This window comes from Capsicum annuum, chromosome 6, assembly GCF_002878395.1.
Source record: "Capsicum annuum cultivar UCD-10X-F1 chromosome 6, UCD10Xv1.1, whole genome shotgun sequence".
Lineage (NCBI taxonomy): Eukaryota > Viridiplantae > Streptophyta > Magnoliopsida > Solanales > Solanaceae > Capsicum > Capsicum annuum.
The window spans coordinates 5,923,063-5,945,151 of NC_061116.1; the positions used below are offsets into that span (position 1 = coordinate 5,923,063).

At 33.6% G+C, this 22,089-nt stretch overlaps 1 protein-coding gene across 4 annotated transcripts; it reads right to left on the minus strand.

Moving 5' to 3' along the window:
* Window positions 1-16,516: 16,516 nt before the first annotated feature.
* On the minus strand, window positions 16,517-21,565 carry LOC107873590 (pentatricopeptide repeat-containing protein At1g62670, mitochondrial-like). 4 transcript variants are annotated; one of them, XM_047413476.1, is made up of 6 exons: window positions 19,591-21,565; window positions 18,943-19,200; window positions 18,797-18,861; window positions 18,224-18,286; window positions 17,172-17,290; window positions 16,517-16,885 (listed from the first exon to the last, which is right to left on the minus strand). In XM_047413476.1, the coding sequence occupies exon 1, from the start codon at window positions 21,477-21,479 to the stop codon at window positions 19,740-19,742; it is 1,740 nt and encodes a 579-aa protein (XP_047269432.1). In that variant the 5' UTR covers window positions 21,480-21,565; the 3' UTR covers window positions 16,517-16,885; window positions 17,172-17,290; window positions 18,224-18,286; window positions 18,797-18,861; window positions 18,943-19,200; window positions 19,591-19,739. The 4 variants fall into 4 exon arrangements, with proteins under 4 accessions (XP_047269432.1, XP_047269430.1, XP_047269431.1 ...); XM_047413474.1 differs by having other exon boundaries at window positions 17,172-17,393; window positions 17,493-18,286; XM_047413475.1 differs by having other exon boundaries at window positions 16,517-18,286; window positions 18,943-19,098.
* Between the last annotated feature and the right edge of the window lie 524 nt (window positions 21,566-22,089).

Here is a 22,089-nt window from a genome sequence, read left to right on the forward strand (position 1 = left end):
TGAAGAGTTTAAACTCATTATTTGGGACAAATTGCTGCGAAGTCGCTCAACAAAGAGTAAAATCGATGACTCACGGACTTCAACCCCACCATAACCAGCACCGCAACTACACAAGGAGAAAGATCAACACAGAACTAATACCTGAAGTCTTTTCTAGGCAGAAGAAGCCAGAGAGTAATTCCCGTTGCTATACGGAGTCAATGATGCATCTTCAGCAATTCTCCGAACAAAACCAGGAGTGTCGAACCTCCTTCCTTACACTGTCCTGTATACGTAAAGTTTCTCAACGGGGAAACTTTCTGTTCTCGTATCCGGATGACCCCTCTCGTCTATAACTTCAACATTAAGCCCTGGTAACTTCTGAGCTAGCAGTTGTCTCCAGCTTTGCAGCAGCTATCCCCTGCAAAAGCTAAGGAAAGCATCTCTAGCACCTGCAGTCACATCCATTCCAAGTGCCTGAGCTGGATAATTATGCAACACTAAGCTTCAATATAAAGTTAGTTATTCTCTACATGGCTGACCAACATAAATTATTTAGAGAATTTAGTCGTCATTAATCTTTTAGCTAGTTTATTTCAATATACATCCAAGTTTATCGACTAGTATGCAAGCTGGCATGAACACCACGGCTATCCCAAATAAATCCTTTTTGTTTCAGATTGTCAATAGTACAGTAGCAATACCTGAACGGGCAGCAACACATTCTAACTCAAGATATTACAATTAGGGGCTATTTGGTTTCTAGTTAGAGAAGAGTTGTACATGCAAAATGACTTTTTCAACGGAAATAAGAAAAATAAGTTTTATTAATGGCATTCCATTCCTTCCCCCATCAACCAACAAATATTTTTTATACATGTAACAGATTTCTCAATACAAATATATGATCAATAAAAGAGTTACTGGGTTTATGGAAATGGCAAAAGTAATATAAACTAAAGCAAAGTATTGTTCTTTCCTTTTTTCTTTTTTCTTTTTACGTTGTTCTAAACATGTCATGTTATTTTTGTGGACTAGTTTCTAGGAAGATGCACTCCGCGTTAATATCTTATCTTGTTAATATTATATCCAGACGGAGAAATAAGAAAATAGTGTCAAATTAAATAAAAAAACTTTATTTATCTTGTGAGAAAATCAATCCTATAAGTATAACCTTTTGAACTTTGTGGCAGACAAGTGATTAATGTTTTTGCTTATTAGACCTTCATGGCAATAGCACCAACTTATCTTTATAAATTTTTTAATACATGATTTTTTTATGATACTGAGATTATTTTCTCCACTTATTCCAACCAACACAAGAAACGATTTGGTCTTTTACTTAAACATTACTCTCTTTTAATATGGATATTCATATAATTAATATTCATTTATCTGCTTGTTATATTTTTCGTGAATTCATATAATTCGTCTTTTTTTATCTGCGTTATGAGAGGATTGAATATTTTGATCATCTTTTAAACTCATTTTGACTTGCTCATTTTGATGGGCCATTTCTTGTTTCAGATGAAATAAAAGCACATTACTGCGAACCAACACCACCACGTTCTTTCTTTCAGTATTCGTCGAATATGTTAACAACTCTATGATGATTATAGCATATGTGATTTTCTTCTAATTGGTGTTTTCATATGCTTATTAGGGAATGGTTTGACTCTGGCCAAGACGGGCATCCTGAACCACAAAAGTCCGAGAGACCTCTTAGCATACTGTCATAAGCATAATTCATACAAAATGCGGAAGATATGATAAAGTTTAAAAATCTTTTGAGCAAACTCTAACAATAAAGTCATAACAAAACATTAACAAAATTCAGTCTTCAAAGCTTCTACTGAAGAATAACTGTCTGGGCCGGGACAAAGACCCCCATTGAACTATAAATTGAAAGAAATGAACATGTAAATAAAATATCTTCCGTAGATGGATGGCTCACCAATTTTGACATTTTCAAAAGTTCTACTTATATAATGGACCACAAAACCTAACCTCAAATCCTACATTATGAGACAATATAGCCGCCCGAGGATAGTCAATACTTGTAATGTGTTGGCATATAAAACAACCCTAAAATAAAACAACATATTATTTATACAAAATAAACAAGAAAATTATGAAAATAATTTAACAAAACAAAAATCAAAACACATAGGCATAATTAAAAGCTTCAACCAATCTCGTAAAAACATCGATTTAACTCTTTACTTTAATTCTGAGCGAGATAGTATCCCAACCTCTCTACTATCCACAGGCTATATGAGTCCAATATTAACTCGTCATTCAAGCCCCACCCCAAATTTTTCACAAGAGTCAAAGTGTATGTTCTCTGATATGACAAAAGCACTAAGCAAGTGTATCCATATTCAGGACAAAATCAACCCGCATCAACAAAACATGATTTTCAGCAATGAGCTATCTAAATTCGTGCCTTCTCGATTAATCATCTAGCTCTTTTTAAGCGCATTTTTAGCCTCTTAAAATCATGCATCATTCTTGTAAAATTCATTGTTTCCTCTTAAAGGCATTCTCTGAAAAGGTATTGCCATAGCTACACTTGCAAGCCATATAAATCATATCATCTTTCTCTTTAGCTCTTATTTCAAAAACATATATCATTGACCACCATCATGATTCAATTATCTAATAAGAGTTCTTATTTCAAAATGAATATAAAAATTTAAGCAAAACAATTTTCTTTCAAGACTTAACTCTTAGGTGGTCATCTTTTTCATAAATTAGTACAAGTTTCATGAGAAAACAACAGCATTTGAAGTACAAAGGATACTCTTTAAAATCTTATAGATAAACAGTACCCATAATTTGATAAAGGAGTATTCCAAACATTAAAGTAAAGGAGTATTCGAAACATTAATATTTTCAGTATTTTTTTAAGAGAAAATACCCAATTACCCCCTTGAACTATACTCAAAGGGGCTATGCCACACCTCAACTTAAACGGGATCCTATTACCTCCCTGAACTAATTAAAAGTTGAATTTTCACCCCCTTAGTGCCTATGTGGCACATACGTGGCACACACGTGTGCCTACGTGGACACTTTAGTGTGTTGTGCCACGTAAGTGCCACATAGGCACTAAGGGGGTGAAAATTTCACTTTTAATTAGTTCAGGGGTAATAGGACCCCCTTTAATTTGAGGTGTGGCATAGCCCTTTTGAGTATAGTTCAGGGGGGTAATTGGGTATTATCTCTTTATTTATTATCGCACAACAATTGTCAAATAAATAAGAAACACCCCTTTAAGTACATATGAAGGGCAATGCATAATTCGATAAAAAAGTATTTAAAACTCAAACTTTAATCATTCGTTAAGCAATCCACACATCAGTTGATACATAAATTTCATCATATAAAAGTGGGTTCACAATGCATGCTCTTCAAACAATTTCAAAATCCATAACATATACATATACATACAATTTAGAGTTTATCAAAACATTATAGTTAAGCCCATGAGTGTTAGGATCATTCTACATATCTTTTTAGGGAGGAAAATTGAAGAAGAACCTTGGGATTGGAACTTACGAGCCTTGGAATTGAGAAATTCTTCTTGATGTTCTTGGGAGGAAGAGAATGAAGGATTTTGGGTGATTTCTACTAGTTTAGGATGACTTTACGGTTTAAAAATAGGTTGGGGGAGTTATAGAGGGTGAAAGGACCATTTTACCCTTGATTTAATAGGAGAAAAATGTAGTTTTATGTCTGGTATGGGGAGGTATGCCGTGGTAAAAATCACATAGCTCCATTCATGCACCACGGCCCCAATCATGCGGTATGAACCCAGCGTCACGCGGCCCATCGCGCACCCTAGACAATGTCTTACTAACTTCTTAATCCAAATTTGGATTGATGAACGGTGGTTGCATTAGAAAGAAGGCTCAAAGATCTTTAATTTGGTATATAGTACGTTGCCTAACTCATTATATGATATTCTAGGAGTAATGGTCATTGGAAGTTGACCCAAGTAAGAGCGTCAACTAAAACTCAATTGGTAGAAAAGCTTATTAACTTTGAGTTAGGAGATTTTTATGACTTAAGATGATTAATATGGACTTTGTTACCAGTCTTTCGTGGTCTCAAAATCACTATGATTCTATTTGAATCATTGTGGACAGAATAACCAAGTTTGCTCACTTCTTACCTGTAAGAACCAAGTACTCAGGGAAGGATTATGCCAAGTTGTTCATCCAGGAGATAGTTAAGTTGCATCTCCCCATATTCCATTTTTTTATTGAGGTATGCAGTTCTCCTCTTATTTTTTACATTTATTTCAGAAAAGGTTAGGTACACAGGTAAACCTTAGCACTGTCTTTCACCTTCAGATGGATGGGCAAGTGTAATGTACTATTTAGATGCTAGAGGATATGCTAAGGGCATGCGTAATTAATTTTAAAGGTAGTTGGGTGGATCATCTTTATCTTATTAAATTTACTCATAATAATAGCTATCATTCCAGCATCCATATGGCCCCTCTGAGGCCTTTTATATTAGAAGGTATTGGTTTCTGATTGGATGGTTTGAGGTGGGTAAGACCAGGTTATTTGGGCCTGATTTGGTACATCATGAAATGGAGAAAGTAAAGGTATTTCAAAAAGGACTTAGGACCACTCAAAGTGGACAGAAGTCTTACGCAGATGTAAGATGAAAGGAACTGGAGTTTGCAGTAGCTGATTGGGTGTTCTTGAAGGTTTCTGCTGTGAAAGGAGTTATGAGATTTGGAAAGAAAGGAAAACTTGGTCCTTATTTCATTAGTTCATATCAAATCCTTAGGAGAGTCAAAAATGTTGCTTATGAATTGGAATTACCGGCAAACTTGGCTTTAGTTCATCCTATTTTTCATATATTCATGCTCAAAAAGTGTTTAGGTGATCCTTCTTTAGTGGTGCCTATAAAGGATATAGGCAGTAAAGATTCATTGTCCTATGAGGAAATCCATATCGGAATCTTAGATAGGAAAGTTCAGAGGTTACGGACTAAGGAAACAGCTTCGGTAAAGGTGCTATGGATGAATCAAAAGGTAAAAGAAGCTACATGAAAATTAGAAGAGGATATGAAAGCTAAGTACCCATTCTTGTTTAAAACATTGGACGAAAGTGGTTAAGGTACAAATCATATTCTTTATCTTTGTGCATTTTGAACTGTTCTTGAGTTCCTTTGTTTCCTTTCATACATTGTGCTAAATGTATCCAGATCTCTTATTCGGGGGCCAATGATCCTAAGAGGGGGGAGAATGTAACACCTTGGGTGTCACGAGCTTTAAGTCACAAGAAAATTAGCATAACCATGGTAACCCTATAGATTTTTCAATGAATTTAATTTGGTACCTCCTTAGTGTTAATGACTATTTTGAGTGGAATCCTGATGAGGGAAGATAATGAGACCCATAGGAAGTGTTTTAATATTTTTATACTGCATTTCAGGGCTTATCAGGATCCCAAAATAGTAAGGGTCTACGATAATGGTATGCCACAGAGGGGTGGCACACTCTTATATGGAACCAGTGAAGGTTTACAATAAAAGCATACCATGCTCTTATCGCACCGCGATAAGGGCATACGACGCCCTTAGGCTGGTGCAATAAGGGTATGTCACGCCCAAAGGTCTAAAACGTTAATTCTTGTTATTTTAGGTTTGGGATAAGGCTTTTTGATCTTTTATCCTTTTAAACGACCTTAAATGTCCTTTAGCCCTTATTTTCCATCAGTTATCAGAAATGATCAATCTACTTCCTCCTCTCAATTCCCAAGAAAGTCAGTTAGGATTTTTTTCCAAGGATTCTACTCCCAGTGCTCTGAATTCAAGTCATTCTCAAAATTTCGTAGTCACTAAGGCATGTTGAACACTCTCTACTTTAATTACTATTCTAAAGTGTGAATTTTTCATTGCTTTACTGATTTTATTATTGTTCTAAAGTTGGGCTTGAGAATTGTCATTATACATATCGAATCTTAATTTTTTCAACTTTTGCATGTTATTTCTAACCACTTGTGAAGGGTTTTGATGATTTGAACAAAATGGTTGAAAGAATGCATTTAATTACATGAATTTGGAAATATTGAACATTATAAATGATTGAAGTTATGAATTTCAATCCCTTTGAAAAAGCTTTGCATTAAGATGATGAACTAAGATGATACCCCATCCTTTTGAAATAGAGAAAGAGTTGAATTTCATGATTTGCTTTGAGATTCTTATGCAATTTAATGATGAATATGACTATGATTTTGAATGATGGGGTTAACAAGTCATTAGTATTTTATGATAATATTTTCTTAACATGATATGAACAGCTTGCAAGTCTTGGTATGACGATATCAATATGAATATGTCTAATGAACGGCTCCATGATTAATGTTATGCAAAAAAATATCTTAATTAGGCTCTAAGAAAAATTGCATAGCTTCACCATGAAGGCGTAAGTCCTCATAACCAACGTCTGAAACCTGTCATTACCATCATAGGAATTTCTTACTTTTACTGGACGACTAGATAGTATCCTCAAAATAAGGATACTCCTTAACATGAGGAGAATATGTATGGTTACTCAGTCTATTGTTGACTCTTGCCTAACCCTCATTATGTGAGGCCAACATGTACTAGAGCCCTGTCGGTTAGGGAGTTCTAGACTCATATAGTCTGTGAGTAAAGAGATAACGATAAAAGTTTCGTAGTTAGGATTAAGTTTTAATTGAGCATGTAGCATATTCCTTGCCCTTACTCTGGCATCCTATTATAGTTATGATTATTGAACATATGCTTTGTGATTGTTTTTGGTAAATTGTGTATTTTATCCCTCTCCTTGGATTGCATACCAATATATATCGTACTGACCGTCTCCGGACGCTACATCATTTTATGATGTAGATTTGAAGGGATTTTTTGTGACCTTGTGCAGCATTAGGTGGCTCGATATCTCTATTGCACAGCTGTTGAAGTGGTTTTCACAATCCAAGACTACCCCTAGTCGTAATACGATGCTTGGAACCAAAGTGATCCCAAGCTAACTCATGAACTGACATACTGCTTGAGCAACTCATTTGATATGTATAACAAAACTTAATTTGCTGAGAGAAAGCATAATCATGAAAAATCTACATAAAGTTAATGCTGACATAGTTTACATCACGATAAAACTGAACAAATAAATTGTATGATTGACTCTGACTGACATCTATGAAGTCTTTACTATAATGATTATAGATAGTTGGGACATGCCTCTAACTACCACTAATCAATACGTATGGAAAATAAAAAATCTAGTACATGATCTCCAACTTTCTAGAGTTCTCGAAATAGGAGAACTTACCACTTGCTGGCTGAAAGATGCAAACTGTCTGACCCTGGTGTAGGAGTTACATATGGTACCTACATTTTGAAGGATGTAGCCATAAACACATATATGTGGTCAGTAAATTGGAATGTACTAAGTATATGGAAATATGCACTAAATTATGAAAACATTTCAAGCATGCTGTAAAATTGAGGATATAAGTTATTCACTGAAATATACATTTGAAACATAACTATACGTGAAAACTGTAAATCATAAAAAATTCATAAATCATGAGGTAAAAATAATTCTGCTAGCTAGGTGGCGGTAGAAACATAAATGTTGTAAGCAATTCTCTTGTATGGACGAATATGTTGTAAAAGTTGTACTGAGGATGACGTATGAATATTTGGTTTGAAACTATATGGTGGAAAATAACTTGACTCAAGGTTATGAATATACAAATATACTGAACATGAACAAATAAACATACAAAACCATCATAACATGTACTAAGTAGATCTAATCAACTGAATGACCAATGTTTGTGTGAACGAAAACTAAAATTTAAGAAAGGGATAACTATCATTGGTATGCTGAGTAGCGGATATATGAATACTGATCATGTAAAACTGAACTGTACTTAGTCTGAATAACTTGACTGAAACTGTGAGGTACTGTGCAGATGAGATAAGGACTAACTAAATAGCATGAGATAACAGAGAATGAATGCATGAAAACTATAATATCTGAGAATGCAAGACCAAGCATAAGCATATTTCTGAAATAATCTGTAAACGAAAAGACTGAAATATGATGCTTTGGTCAAAAAAACCTGAACTGAATATATAATGAATATTGTACTGAGATTGTGTGAGATATCATCAAACCGACATGCCCCAAACTGAGCTAATCGGAGTCAACCTGTAATCCCAGTTGGAAGGGTGTCACTACCGTGCCATGGGTACTAACATTGGATGTGTAGATCCACTAGACTAGTGTCCCAAAGGACTAATGAGTCACCCCCAACTGGTAGGTGCTCTAATGAGATATGTGTCACCCTCAACTGGCAGGTAAATACTTTATCAACCCTCAACCGACAGGTATACATCTCTAACCTACGCTGGTTATGTAATTCTAAAACTCAGGGATTTCTACTAAGGGTCACACCCTCTACTGTCAGGTGATCCCTCATCCCTGAGTTCGCTCGGTGCTAAATCCTACTCCCAACTGAACTGACACTAATACTGGGATAGACTGAACTAGACTGAACATTATTACATAACTGATAGTGCTCATCATAATTATAAATGTGTAAGTATACATATAAGAGTCATGGATTAACTTTCTGAGTACTTGAAAAGCTGAATTCATGTAAATCACATAGGTATCATGTGTTCATAACCCACCAGCACTGAATGAAATTAACAATAATGCCATATAAAAGCTTTAAAACCATAGTAAGGGATCATTGCTCAAAATCCAACACTTAGGCATGCCATCAAACACATGAGAGTCATGAACTTAAGTATGAGAATGGGTAAAGCATGCAAGAATAACATGATTACAAGACTAAAATCATAATTTAGGGATTTAACGTGGAGATTACAACATTTAAAACATGTAATGGCTCATCCCACTTGAAAAACATTTATAAACAGAACCCATAATTGAATTAATATGAAATTTATGGAGATATTTGAACATAAACATGAAAATTCATAATTTAAAACCAAAAAGAGATTCTTAGACTCCATGGGTTAAAGGAACCCATGGTTGAACGTCACACATACCTCACTAGATGATTTCATGAAGTTTCTTCGAAATTTCTTGAGGTTTGAAGCTTGACTTCCTTGATTACTTAAGTAAGGGTTAGGGTTTGTTCTTGAGGTGGAAGATGGTTTTCTTGAGAGATTTTATGAATAAAGGGATAAATAATTCTCCCTAGGGACCTAAATTTTGTGTTATGGACGAGTTTGGGTAAGGGGAATTGACCCAAATGCCCTTAAAAAATTAGGAACAAAAGCTGGACAAAAAGAGGAGGGGGCTCCATGGGCTAAACCTCGCGCGCGGGCTCCGGAGCGGCGGGCTAAGCCCCACGCCGTGGGCTACATTCCAACGGGATAAGCGTCATTGTTTTGCTTCTCCAAACACGCTCCTTCGCTCGTCTAAAAATTTCGAAACTCACCCGAGACACACCTTGAACAACCCCCATCATGAATCAACTTCAAAATCGATGTTTTGAGGTCGGGAATTCAAAAATAAAATCATCAAAATTTAGGAGCCTTGAAAATGACTAAGTCCCAACACTTCTAAGTTTTGGACCCCTTTAACATGCAATTGTGAGTTGAATTGAGTTAGGATCTTATGAAGTATTATAGTAGTGAGTCCTCCCTTATTTTTTCAGAAGGCCTGATTTCTTTTAACCCTTTTTGGTTTTAGCACTTTATTTCTTTCTTTCTGGCATAGTCGGGTTATGTCCCAACTTTGTGAACATTTTATGGATAAAGGCTTGTAGGCAGTATTGGTTTATGGTTCCTAGATTTGGATTTGGGTTTTAAATTTCATTTTGCTACTCATCAAACTCTCTTATGTTTTGAGTTCATTTTCGCAATTATAATTATGGCTATGCTTATGATAAACTGCTAAGGGGTCGTCTCAGGCCTTCACTGGTTTGGGATGATCCCATGGTTCGAATCGTGATCGATATTGTACTATACAGTATAGGATAATACAATGTTTGGATGGAATGTATCGTTCACTATTGTTTAAAAACAGTTTCATTGTTTGGTTTGACGGTATGGTACTGTATTATAATTGGTAAGTTTACTAAAACGCCCTTAATTTTTATAAATGTTAAATATATCAATAATTTTTAATACAATAATTTTCTTCTTGCCAATTAGTTACAATTTATGTCATGTAAATATGTTAAGTTGTTAAATTCATATAAATTTTAAGAAAATCAATACAAGCTTTGATCAGAATAAATGTAATCGGATTCATTTTTTATTGTAGAGAATTTTATTTTCTTTTGGTGTTATGAAATGTGACTACCAATGACAAGTACAAAGTTGAATGCATCCTTTGTATATGCTACGGGTGTGTTCAGTATTGAATACCAAAAAAAAAAAATATTTCTTACTTATTTTCTTGTGTTCGTTACGTAAATAGGAAAATATTTAACACAAAACAATGAGAACGAATCTGATAAGGGGGTGGGGTATGAAAAAAATATGATTTTTTTTTAAAAAAAAATATTTGAGGGTGAGGTAGTGGAGTGGGGGTGAGTATAAGGGGTGGGGTAAGAAATATATTAATTTATTTTAGAATAAATTAAAATAATTTTTTTTGTGGGTGGATGGGTGGGGGACTGGTAGGATTTTTTATTTTTTTTTTAACTTTTTAAGAAATAAAAAAATTGGTACAGGGAGGAGAGCTAGCAAGTGGTGCGGGGGGGGGGGGGGGGGGGGGGGGGGGGGGGGGGAGGGGTGTGGCGAGGGTGGTATAATAAAAAGTTTGGAATTTATTTTAAAAATTAAATTTTTTAAAAAAAATTATGGGGTGGAGTAAGAAATATATTTAAAAGGAAATTTTAAAAATATTTTTTTTGTGGGGTGGGGGGAGAGGGGAGTGGTTGGTGGGGTGGAGGTTGGGGTAGGAAGTGGAGGTAATTAATAAAGGATGAATGATAAAATAAGATTATATAATATTAAATAAGTGTATAATTAAAAAAAAATAAACAAATCATGTGATACTATCAAATCGATGCCTACATAAAATGAGAATTTTGATGGTTATCAAATCATGAAATTCAATCATATCATCCTTACATTTTAAGAAACAATGAAAACAAACATAATTTTCTTACAAATCATATGATGAAAAACCATCACCAAACAGTGTGTTAGTCTCACTCTCAGCTAACACAAAAGTTCTCCACGAAAGTGGTGTAAGTTGTAACTCACTTATAACAATTTTTAGGGCACCGAAATTCAATTGTAGAAATTTCTTTCAATGGCAATCAAAAAGATGAGGGGATTTTCTCTGCATAAATACAATGATATTCCCTTTTAGTGGAGTTTCTTTTCTTTTTAGAAGTTGAAATTTTACGATATTCATGTTTTCGAGGCATAAGGAACAATTAATTACAAGATTAATTTTAAAATAAGTTTATTTGATATTTTGTTTGATAAAATCATGGAATGATTATCTAACAGTAATTATTTTAAATTGTAGTATTATTGTTATCCTACATTAAATTTAAAATAATAATCCTAAACATGCCAACTATTTTGTGACGGATAAAGTATTCATTTTTTGAAATTAATATATTATTTTTATTTTGTATTGGATTTAAAATAACCAATATCAAAATAATTAGTTTGGAATAACTTGTTGCTAACCACTCTAGCCCTAATTGAGTATTTATTAGTCTTCACTCTCAGGTGGTGTTTTAAAAAATATTTCGGGACTCGCAATGAGGGGAAACATAGCCAAAAACATTTGAGGTGTTGTAAATATAAAATAACTGGTTGCTAAAAATAAATGATGAGATAACTTTTTCTTTAATAAATTAAACCAAATCATGCTTTTTGGAAGAATTTGAAATTTTATAACACTGATTTTATCTCATAATTTTATATTATAGACATGAAATAGCATACCTAGCTTTTTAATTTTAAACTAGTTTAGGTATACACACGCAACCTCACTTTAATGAGGTCAAACATTACACTAAATAGGATATTTGTTTAAATAAAAAAATAAATATAATAAGTAAATTTAATATCTTTCGAGTATGTAAAGATGGAGAATTTATTTATTAAAATTGATCTTTACCAAAAATATTTATTTATTAAATTTTCCAAAGTCGTACGCACTCATTTACCACTTCTAGACAATAACAAAATAATACGATAATAGAGATATCAAATTAATACAACAAAACTTAATCTTTACATAAAAAAATTCCTTAAAGCCGATCAACATAATACAACAAAACCTAACCTCTAGGTCGAAAAATTACTCAAAGCCGACCAATATTTATCTATCACTTGTAAACTGCAACAAAATAATATGATAAAAGAGATATCAAAACAATACAATTAAACTTAAATTTTACACACAAAAATTTCTCAAAGCCGATCGAGATTGATCGGCGAACTGTAAACTACCACAAAATAACAAACTAATAGAGATATTACGATAATATAATTAAATCTAACATTTACCTAAAAAAAATATTTTCAAAGCCGACCCACATTCATCTAATATCTGTAAATTAAAATAAAACAATAAGATAATAAATATAACAAAACAATACAATTAAACCTAATCTTTAAGCAAAAAAATTTTCAAAGTCAACCGACATTCATCTACAATCTGTAAACTATATAAAAAATAATAATATTGATCACAAAGTTTCGATTTTGATCCAACTAATTCTTGTCTGAGCGAAAATTTAAATTCCAAAGAATAATTTTGAATGAAAACAAAGAACATATATATATACACAAATGTTGAATTCTATTATACTTACAACAACAGTGAAGAAAATCAAACATCCATCAATCTAGACAGATGAGCATCAACAATATTCTCCCAATAGGTAAATCGATTTGTTCTTTGATTTAACGTACGTCTCAATATTTATATTTATTGAAATATTTCCTTAATAAATTTCTATTTTAGGAGTATTTTTCGAATTGAACAGTAGAAAGAAAAATATTAATTAATTCTCCCTATTATATATTTTAGGAGTTTCATATATTTTAGAAAGTCTAGTAGAAAAAAAATATTAATTAATTCTCTTATCATATATTATAGGAGTGTTATATATTTTAGCAAGTTTAGTTAATATAATAAAAAATAATAAATTTAAAAAAAATAATAAAAAGATAGTTTTGTCTAAAAAAGATTTTTTTTTTGAAGAAAAAAGTTCAAATTACTTTTCGATCTTCATATTTTTAATAGATTATTATAGATATAGATAGATTATAGATTATACATTATGGATATAGACATAGATATAAATTACAGAGAAACAAACTTGAGGATATTGCAACTTTTCCCTTTACTAAAATATAGTAATAATTAATAGGTACTTCTCCCATCCAAAATTAGGGCACACCTAAACAGAAAACCATTTCCAAATACAGAGATACTTTTCATTCCTTGGCTGAAGATAGATGATGGCAAGGAATATTTCAGTGTGCAAATAGAATGCTATTATTCCCTTACCCTCTTATTCAACATCCTTTTCAGTGAAGGGTAAAGTTGGAATGCACCTCAATTTTGAGAATGAGGTTAAGTGTTCTCGCTATTAATACATTTTCACTGTGTATTATGTGGAATCGTGTATGTGTAGAGAGTGTGTGCAAAAATGGTGTCTATCTCCAGTGAAAGAAGAAAAAAATGGAGAGCAATTCTCCCCTTTTCCTTTGTTGCTGTGGTCCCCTCTTTCTGGGCATATTCCCTCCATTGTATGGTTGCTATATTCTTATTATATTGGTGTGGTATCTGCTGTCCCTTTGTGTGACGTGTAACAGTGAGGTACTGTGGGGTAGGGTAAGGGGTGTGGGGGGCTGAGTAGGGAGTGGGATAGGGATAGGTTGTTAAGATGATTAAAATAAGATAAAGTTTGTTCGAGACGTTGTTAAGGGTTTGTTATTTTATGGGATATACTCACATACGTGAGGGTGTGTGGTAAGGTGAATTAAAAATAAATAAAATTTAAATTTTAGAAGAATAAAATTAGGTGTCTATAAAAAACGAAGAAAACTAATAATATATAAAAAATGGGCTTGGTTGGCAAGATGTTAGGACAACATCGGCTACTTCCCAAGCCACTTATATATATATATTAGTAATGTATATATTTTGGACGTCTAACCATAATATTAGTAATGTATATATTTTGGACGTCTAACCATACTTTCTTTACTGTATAAAATAAATGAATAAATGGATAATTTACCTGTTTCCATCCATTTTACTCTTAGCATTAGATATGATTGGATAATTTATCTATTTATATCCATCTTATTCTCAAATAGAATTCTTTACCTAATGCATTCTTTAGGGAAAATGCTCTATTACCAGCTTGAACTATACGCGAAAAGGCTGAGACACACTCGAACTTTAAGATAATTCTATTGCCCCTAGACTAATTAAAATCGTATTTTTGATAACCTTAGTGCATACGCGGCACACACGTGTGCCTACGTGGACGCTTCAGTGTGTTGTGCCACGTATGTGCCACGCAGACACTAAGATTGCCAAAAATACGATTTTAATTAGTAAAGGGGGTAATAGGACCCTCCTAAAGTTCGGGCCTGTTTCAGTCCTTTCGCGTATAGTTCAAGGTAGTAATAGGATATTTTCTTTATTTTTAAAACATTAAATTTATTATATTCAAAGGATAATATGGTAAAATTATTCCTCTCAATTCATACTTCTTAATCTCTTTGCCAATGGAAAAGTGAACATATAAAGATGAACGGAGAAAATACTCTCATTCTCATTGTATTTCATTTTACTTACCCCTATAATAAAGTTATCAACTCTTTGACTAAATTTATGTGACATAATTGAAATTGTGAGAGTCAATTGAGAAAAACTCAAGTAGCCATCCATATAAGTTATATACCCAAAATAGTCATATTTTATTTTGTCAACTCCATTTTAACCAACTTCTTCATGCTGTTTACTTTTATTACTCGGTCAACATGATTTTGAAAATTGTAGGATTCTTATTCTATTTACTTGTAGCGAAAGTGATGAATACGAATCTTATTTATATTTATATTTATATTCTTTTAAAAAGGATAAATAAAAAGCCTATAGGTTTATGTAAAGTGTATAATTAATGTATAAAGCATCACTTATGCACCATATATCTATGTATAATGTTGAACTTGCCACGGTACATTAATTATACGCTAAATATAGTCATGTAACTATTTAATTTACTGTGTTTAAAGAGATATGAATATAACTAAGATTTATACCTATCCTTATTCTTATAAATACGAGATTATAATCAAAACAAAATTAAACAACATGTGAAAGTTGGCTATAATAGGGTAATCAAAATAAACTATGGCTAAACTTATACGAGCGGTTGTATGAGTTAATTTTTCATTAAAGTTTTCTTAAAATATGTGACGGATCAACATCACCAAGTAATATAAAATAGAGAGTAGATTTTTAATCTTTCTTCATCTTCATGCAGTGTTTCCATGCTCTATGTCATGTCAACATTCTAGGGGTGAAAGCTATCAAATTATTAAATTTAGGAGCTATTAATACAAATGTATACCAATTAAAATGTGTCAAGTTTGATGATCTGTAGGTATTGTGTATTCTTTTCAAAACAACCCTTAGTCTAAATTGGAGAATTTGATAAAAGGCTCAAAATAATCCTTATGGTTGAACTTTGAGTCAAAATCATCTTAATATTACATGAAATACTAATAGTCCCTATAATATCATATGTACTTCTAATCCAGCAAAGTGTTTCTTCTTTTCCTTCATATACATATGTGGTATGCCTCATTATCTTCTTGAGCTTCTGTCTTCATGGTGGTGTGGAAACAATTTTCTCAATATCTTCTTATCAAGCTATACTAGTGTTGTCTCTAAACTCTCATCTTCCTCAATAAGGTCATGAAAATGAATCTTCACTTTTAATTTCACCAACTTAGCTTAATCCCGATGCTTAATTGATTAGACATTTTGACATCTTCTTTGGCTTTGTTCATTGTCATCTTACTTCTTGCTGGCGTGTTACCCTTGTATGTGCGACCAATTTTTTAGATAGAAAATTAATACAAAGATAAAAGAAAAGGTGAAGACGGTAATAACCAACAAGAAGTCATATGGTAGATTCGCTTTTATAGTTGATCAAAGAGGAAATACAAGTTACAAAAACACTACAAGATCAAAAATGAAGAAATACTAGTAAAATACCAAGGACGAAACCAATAGCTTTTGCTTAGACCACATAAAACTAGTGTCAGTAATTTCATCAAACATGTATGAATATTTAAGTGTGAATCCAGTAACTAAGACAAGCTATTGGGTTCGGTGACAAATTCAAAACCCATAAACTTCAAATCCTATTGCAAGAGACCATGTTCAAATCCAACCAACGGAACATTTATGTATGAAATTCGAACTTGCAGAAACAGCAGAACACCAAATATGAGTCATCCCTCTTCCAAGCAGTAAAAGAAAGAATAATTTTGTCATTCTATGAACTTTATAAATCACGTAATCAACTTCAGAGAATTCAAAACAGCTCAAAACTAAAGATATGTTATGAAGAAAGGACAGTAGTCTCTGTTCAGAATACAATGTGGTAAAACCAATCAGGTGAAAACCATATATATAATTCTCAGGAACATTGGAACAAACTCCCAAAGCATTTTCCAATTAAACTGGGAGGTGGTAGAATCCTATTCGGCCAAGAATTCATGGAACATGCCATTCACGGAGCAATTTCCCAGGATTTTCAGCTTTGTAACAGTAGAAATGTATCTGTCTCCTCAAGGATAGAACTGTTACTCGAGGATCGAATGATTGTCCAGGAAGAAGCTTGAGGATACAATCAGTGAGAAAAGAAGAAAAATAGAGAGAACAGATTTTAGGAGAAGAAGAAGATTGTGAATATTTCATGTCATAAATGTAAAATGCTAATTACGATGACTATTTATCTAAAATACAGCTTGATCGACTTCTTCTATCTAACAGAATTAATTACTACTAACAGTCCCAACTAACTACACTCTAGCTGTCCCAACTAACTTCTGGAAATCTAGTTACTGTAGCTTAACAGCGTCAACTAACTTTTGAACTCTAGAATAATGTAACAAGAACATACCTTTAGATAGAAGGTGTAGTGAACTGTAAAAGGGAGGAATGAGCCAATTTTTGCAAGTGATTGAAGGATGCCAAGGGCTGAAAGCAGAACCAGACGAGCAACTAGAATCCAGCGTTTTCCTGATAAAATCAGTATACAAGTTATTCTCCCAAGGTAGTAGGCAACATCATATATGCCCTTGGAGATAAAGCCCCTTGCAAGGTTGAATGCTTCACATGGCTACTGGCAAGAAAGACATGTTTGACTCAACACAACTTAAAAAGAAGAGGAATGATAATTTGCAACAGGTATATCCTTTGTGAAGAAGGTTACGAAGTTTACAGCTCCTTTTTGGCGCATGTTTTTGAAATTAGTTGAATTAAGACGGTCCATGTTGGGAAATCTGAAAGAACTGTTGGTGAATTGCAAAAGTATATGACATCAAATAGCTCCAGAACACAGGACCAGCAAAGTTGTTATGATCTGGAAAGGAAAGGTGAAAAAGAGAACACTAGTAATTTAAAATGTAGATGTATATTGTTTTGACCACTAGCGGACCCAGGATTGCGGGATCTTGGGTGCTCGAAAGGTTCGAACACATATATTGACGACCAAAGCTTTACGGTTCCGCCTAAAGCACCCAGCTATCTTCGTGGGTGCTTTTATAAACCTTATCCAAAATTTTATACCTTTTTTGTATTGTTATACCTAACCTGCGCCGGAGCACCAAAGGATTGCCTATAGGTCCGCCCCTATTGTTTTCAGATTTTTGGTGTAAGACTGAAAATGTACAGGAAGGTGATAGATTATGCTGCGAAGTATTTCAGCTTATTTTCACTAAGGGTAGATGTTTGAAAAGTGAAGCAAAAAATAACACATTGAATACTTTCATACTTTAGTTTCTGGTCCGGCCGTGATGAACTTGTTCTGCAACCCACAAAAACAAATTTGACTTCATTGAAAAAGAATGTCCTGCAATCTAACTACAGATCTAGCTACTAGAATAGCTTCTGACAGGGAGCCCATTTCAATGCTGCACATTTCTTTTATAATAGAAGAGCCCACAAATTTACCTCTTCTGTCATAAAGTCCGCAATGTCCGTTACTTGGATAATCTTCCCAGTTCTATGACTTTCCTGATGTAATCAAATTCAAGAAAGTCAATGAGAGAGAGGAGGGGACAAAGAAATTACAAAGAGCATTTGGTTGCAATACATTACATATGTCTAACTATGACCAACTATTTATGTCGGCGTCCAATAAATCATCTTGCAAAACTAGACAGCAGAAAATTGAGATTTAAAACTTTTCGGCCAACACTTACCTGTATTGTCAGCTAAAAAATCATAAACATTAGTTATATATACCCTATCATAGCTGAACAAGTTCTATTTAATTTCATGAAAGTTACAAATATTCATACTATAGGGGTTAAGTTAGAGAGATTTTCCATAACATTTTCTATGTTACAGGTAGCTGTTATTGAATCTCAAAGTGATCGAAAATAATAGTACATAAAAGGAAACTAAACTTATAATATAGACACATAAAGGGATCTCATATTATTACTCATATTAAGAGTGCATTGACACGATGTCAAGATAAATAAGAGTAGAAAAACAACCAAAGTATAAAAAGTGATCTACCTCCTCTGAAGCCTGCCCGGAAAGCTCAAGTGGTGTTCTAATTGCCATTTTTTCAACTTCTGCAACTGCATTTGATGCCATTTATCATGCAGGGACAAAAGAAAATGGTATAATAACGAAATAAACCAACTGAAACATATATTCACTTCTTATTTTTGGAGTGAAGCTCTGGTATCATGTCAAGGACGGAAGGATTCTCCCTTGCAATGTTTATCAAAAGTCGAGTTGTAGTTGCATCAAACGAGAAGCCCCTTCCAACCATTTCCTTCATGAAAGATGCCATTTCACTGATTTTATTGCACCTTAAAAAAACCTTGCACAATAACATTGTAAGTTGCATTGTTTGGAGGAGACAACCATTGTCTTTCATTTTTCTTAAATACCTTTAACTTCATCAAACAACCCTTCAAGACAAAACCCATTTATCATTACAGTGTATGTTCTCACATCCGGAAGCAATCCAATGGAAGAAAACTTCTCAAAAATAGCATGAGCTTCGTCGAGTTTACTATTTTTGCACAATCCCTTAATTACAACACTGTAAAACAAAAATGTTTTTTTTCTATTTGGGAGGGTTACTCAGAAACATGAACGTTTTGATGTTCCCGAAGAAAACTAAATAGAACTGAAAATGATATTACTACACTTATAATGTGTACACATAGGGGAACTCACCATTATTCCTTTTTTAAAAAGATCATTATTGGTCACCATTTTTTCTCATATTAAGAGTGCAATAACATTTGAATTCTAAGAAAAAGAATGGTAAAAAAGAGTAATCAAAATTGATGTACCTCCTCAATACTGCTTCCTAGAAAACTCAAGCAATGCTCTATTTGTCATCACCTTTTGCAATTGCATTGGATGCCATATCTTTTGCAGGGATGAAAGGAAATTGTATCACAGTGATAGCATAGCCGAATAAACCAACCAAAACAAATATTCAATACTTATTTTTCGAGTGAAGCTCTGGTATCATGTCAAGGACAGAAGGATTTTCCCTTACAACGTTTACCAAAAATCCAGCTGTACTTGCATCAAAAGAGAAGCCCCTATCAGCCATTTCCTTCATAAAAGTTCTCATTTCACTAAATTTGCTCCACCTGAGACATCCTTGCACAAACACATTGTAAGTGACATTGTTTGGCAAACAACGATTCTTCTCCATTTTTCTTAGCATACTATTTGCTTCATCTAACAATCCTTGTAGACAAAATCCAGTTATCATTGTATTGTATGCTCTCACATCCGGAGGCAATCCAATCAAAGAAAGCTTCTCAAAAACAGAATGAGCTTCATCCAGTTTACCATTTTTGCACAGTCCATTAATGACAACCGTGTAAAATGCAATATCTGTATTTTCTCGCTTCCTTTCCAACTTTTTAAAGAGTGACATAGCTTCTTCAACAAGTCCGTACCTAAAATAACCATCGATCACAGTGGAATGAGTGCATATATTAGGTTTGGGTCCCGCAGATAGCATCTCAGCATAAACTCGTTTTGCATCACCAATTCTTCCAACTTCAAACAGACCATGCAAGATAGTATTGTAGGTAACAGTATCAGGTTTCAATCCCTTTTGAGAAATTTCACCAAATAATTGCATGGCCTCGGCCACTTTCTTTTCCTTGCAAAATCCATTTATTAGTATGTTATAGCTAAAAATGTTAGGCTCAATGCCCTTACCTATCAAGACATCAAAAATTCTCTTCGCTCTATATAGTTGACCACGCAAACAATATCCATCCATTATCGCATTGTAGGTCATTATATCAGGCTCTACACCCTTTCCGACCATGTGTTTCATTACTTCCTCGGCATCTTCAACTTTCCCTTCTTTGCATAGTCCATCAATCACCATGGTGAAGGTGCACACATCTGGATAAATATTAAGATTCACCATCTCAGATAACAAAGTCTTAACCTTTTCCGACTGACCAAGCTTACACAAACCATCAATTAATGAACTATATGTGACTATGTCCGGAGGAATCCCTTTCTGTTTCATCTCGTTCAGAAGGTTGATAGCAGCATCTAAGTGTCTATCTTTGCAGAAGGCATCTATGACAATGTTATAGATATATATGTTGGGCTTAGTGTTCCCTTGTTCCATTAAACGGAGCAAACTTAAAGTTTTCTGAGTATGACCCCTTTTGCTGAGCCCATTTATGACGGTTCCATACATGATTTCGTCGGGCTCACAAATCTTGTCCCTCACCAATTTTTTGAACAAGACAATTGCATTTATGACTTTATTTTCAGCAAATAATCCCCTTATAAGAGTGGTAAAGGTGACAACATCAAATGGAATGCCACTTTTCAAGTAAATGGGTAACAACGAAAATGCACAATCAACACGATGCATCAAACAATAATTGTTAATCACATTATTCAAGATGAATTCATTAATTGGAATATCCAATTTCCTCATTTCTCGGAAAAGAGAAATGACAGAAGCGTAATGCTTCATATTTATCATAGTCTTAAACAATTGACCGAAGGGAGGAAGAGGCTTCATTCTCACCATTCGGTGGAAGAGAGTAACGGCGTCATCTAAACACTTAACCTCATTCTCAAAATTGAGACGTATTCCAACTTTACCCTTCACTGAAAAGGATGTTGAATAAGAGCGTAAGGGAATAATAGCATTGTATTTGCACACTGAAATATTCCTCGCCATCATCTTCAGTCACGGAATGGAGTTTCTCTCTCTCTCTCTTTGAAAGTGGTTCTGTTTTGGCGTGCTCTAATTTTGGATGGGAGACGTACCTCTTAATTTAGTAGAGGGAAAAGTGGCAATATATCCTCAATTTTGTGTATTTAAAAGGCTGGATATGCTATTTCATGTCTCTAATTTGAAATAATGAGGTAAAATCAGTATTTTATGCATGGAATCTTAAATTCTTCAAAAAAAAAAAAAAACATAATTTGAGTTTAATTTAGTAAAGAAAAAATTATCTCATCATTTATATTTATCAACCAATTATTTTATATTTACAACACCTCTAGTGTTTTTGGCTACGTTTCCCTCATTGCGAGTCCCGAACTGTTTTTTAAAACATCACGTGAGAGTGAAGACTAATAGAGAGAAAATCCCCTCATCTTTTTGATTGCATAAATAAAATTGTTACAAGTGACTTAGACCACTTTCGTGAACTTTTGTGTTAGCTGAGAGTGAGACTAACACACTGTTTGGTGATGGCTTTTCATCATATCATTAGTAAGAAAATTATATTTGCTTTGATTGTTTCTGAAAATGTATGGTATGATATGATTTAATTTCATGATTTGAT

Bases quoted from the DNA above. Each gene is read 5' to 3' on its own strand.
- LOC107873590 (XM_047413475.1), bottom strand. From the start codon at position 21,479: ATGATGGCGAGGAATATTTCAGTGTGCAAATACAATGCTATTATTCCC.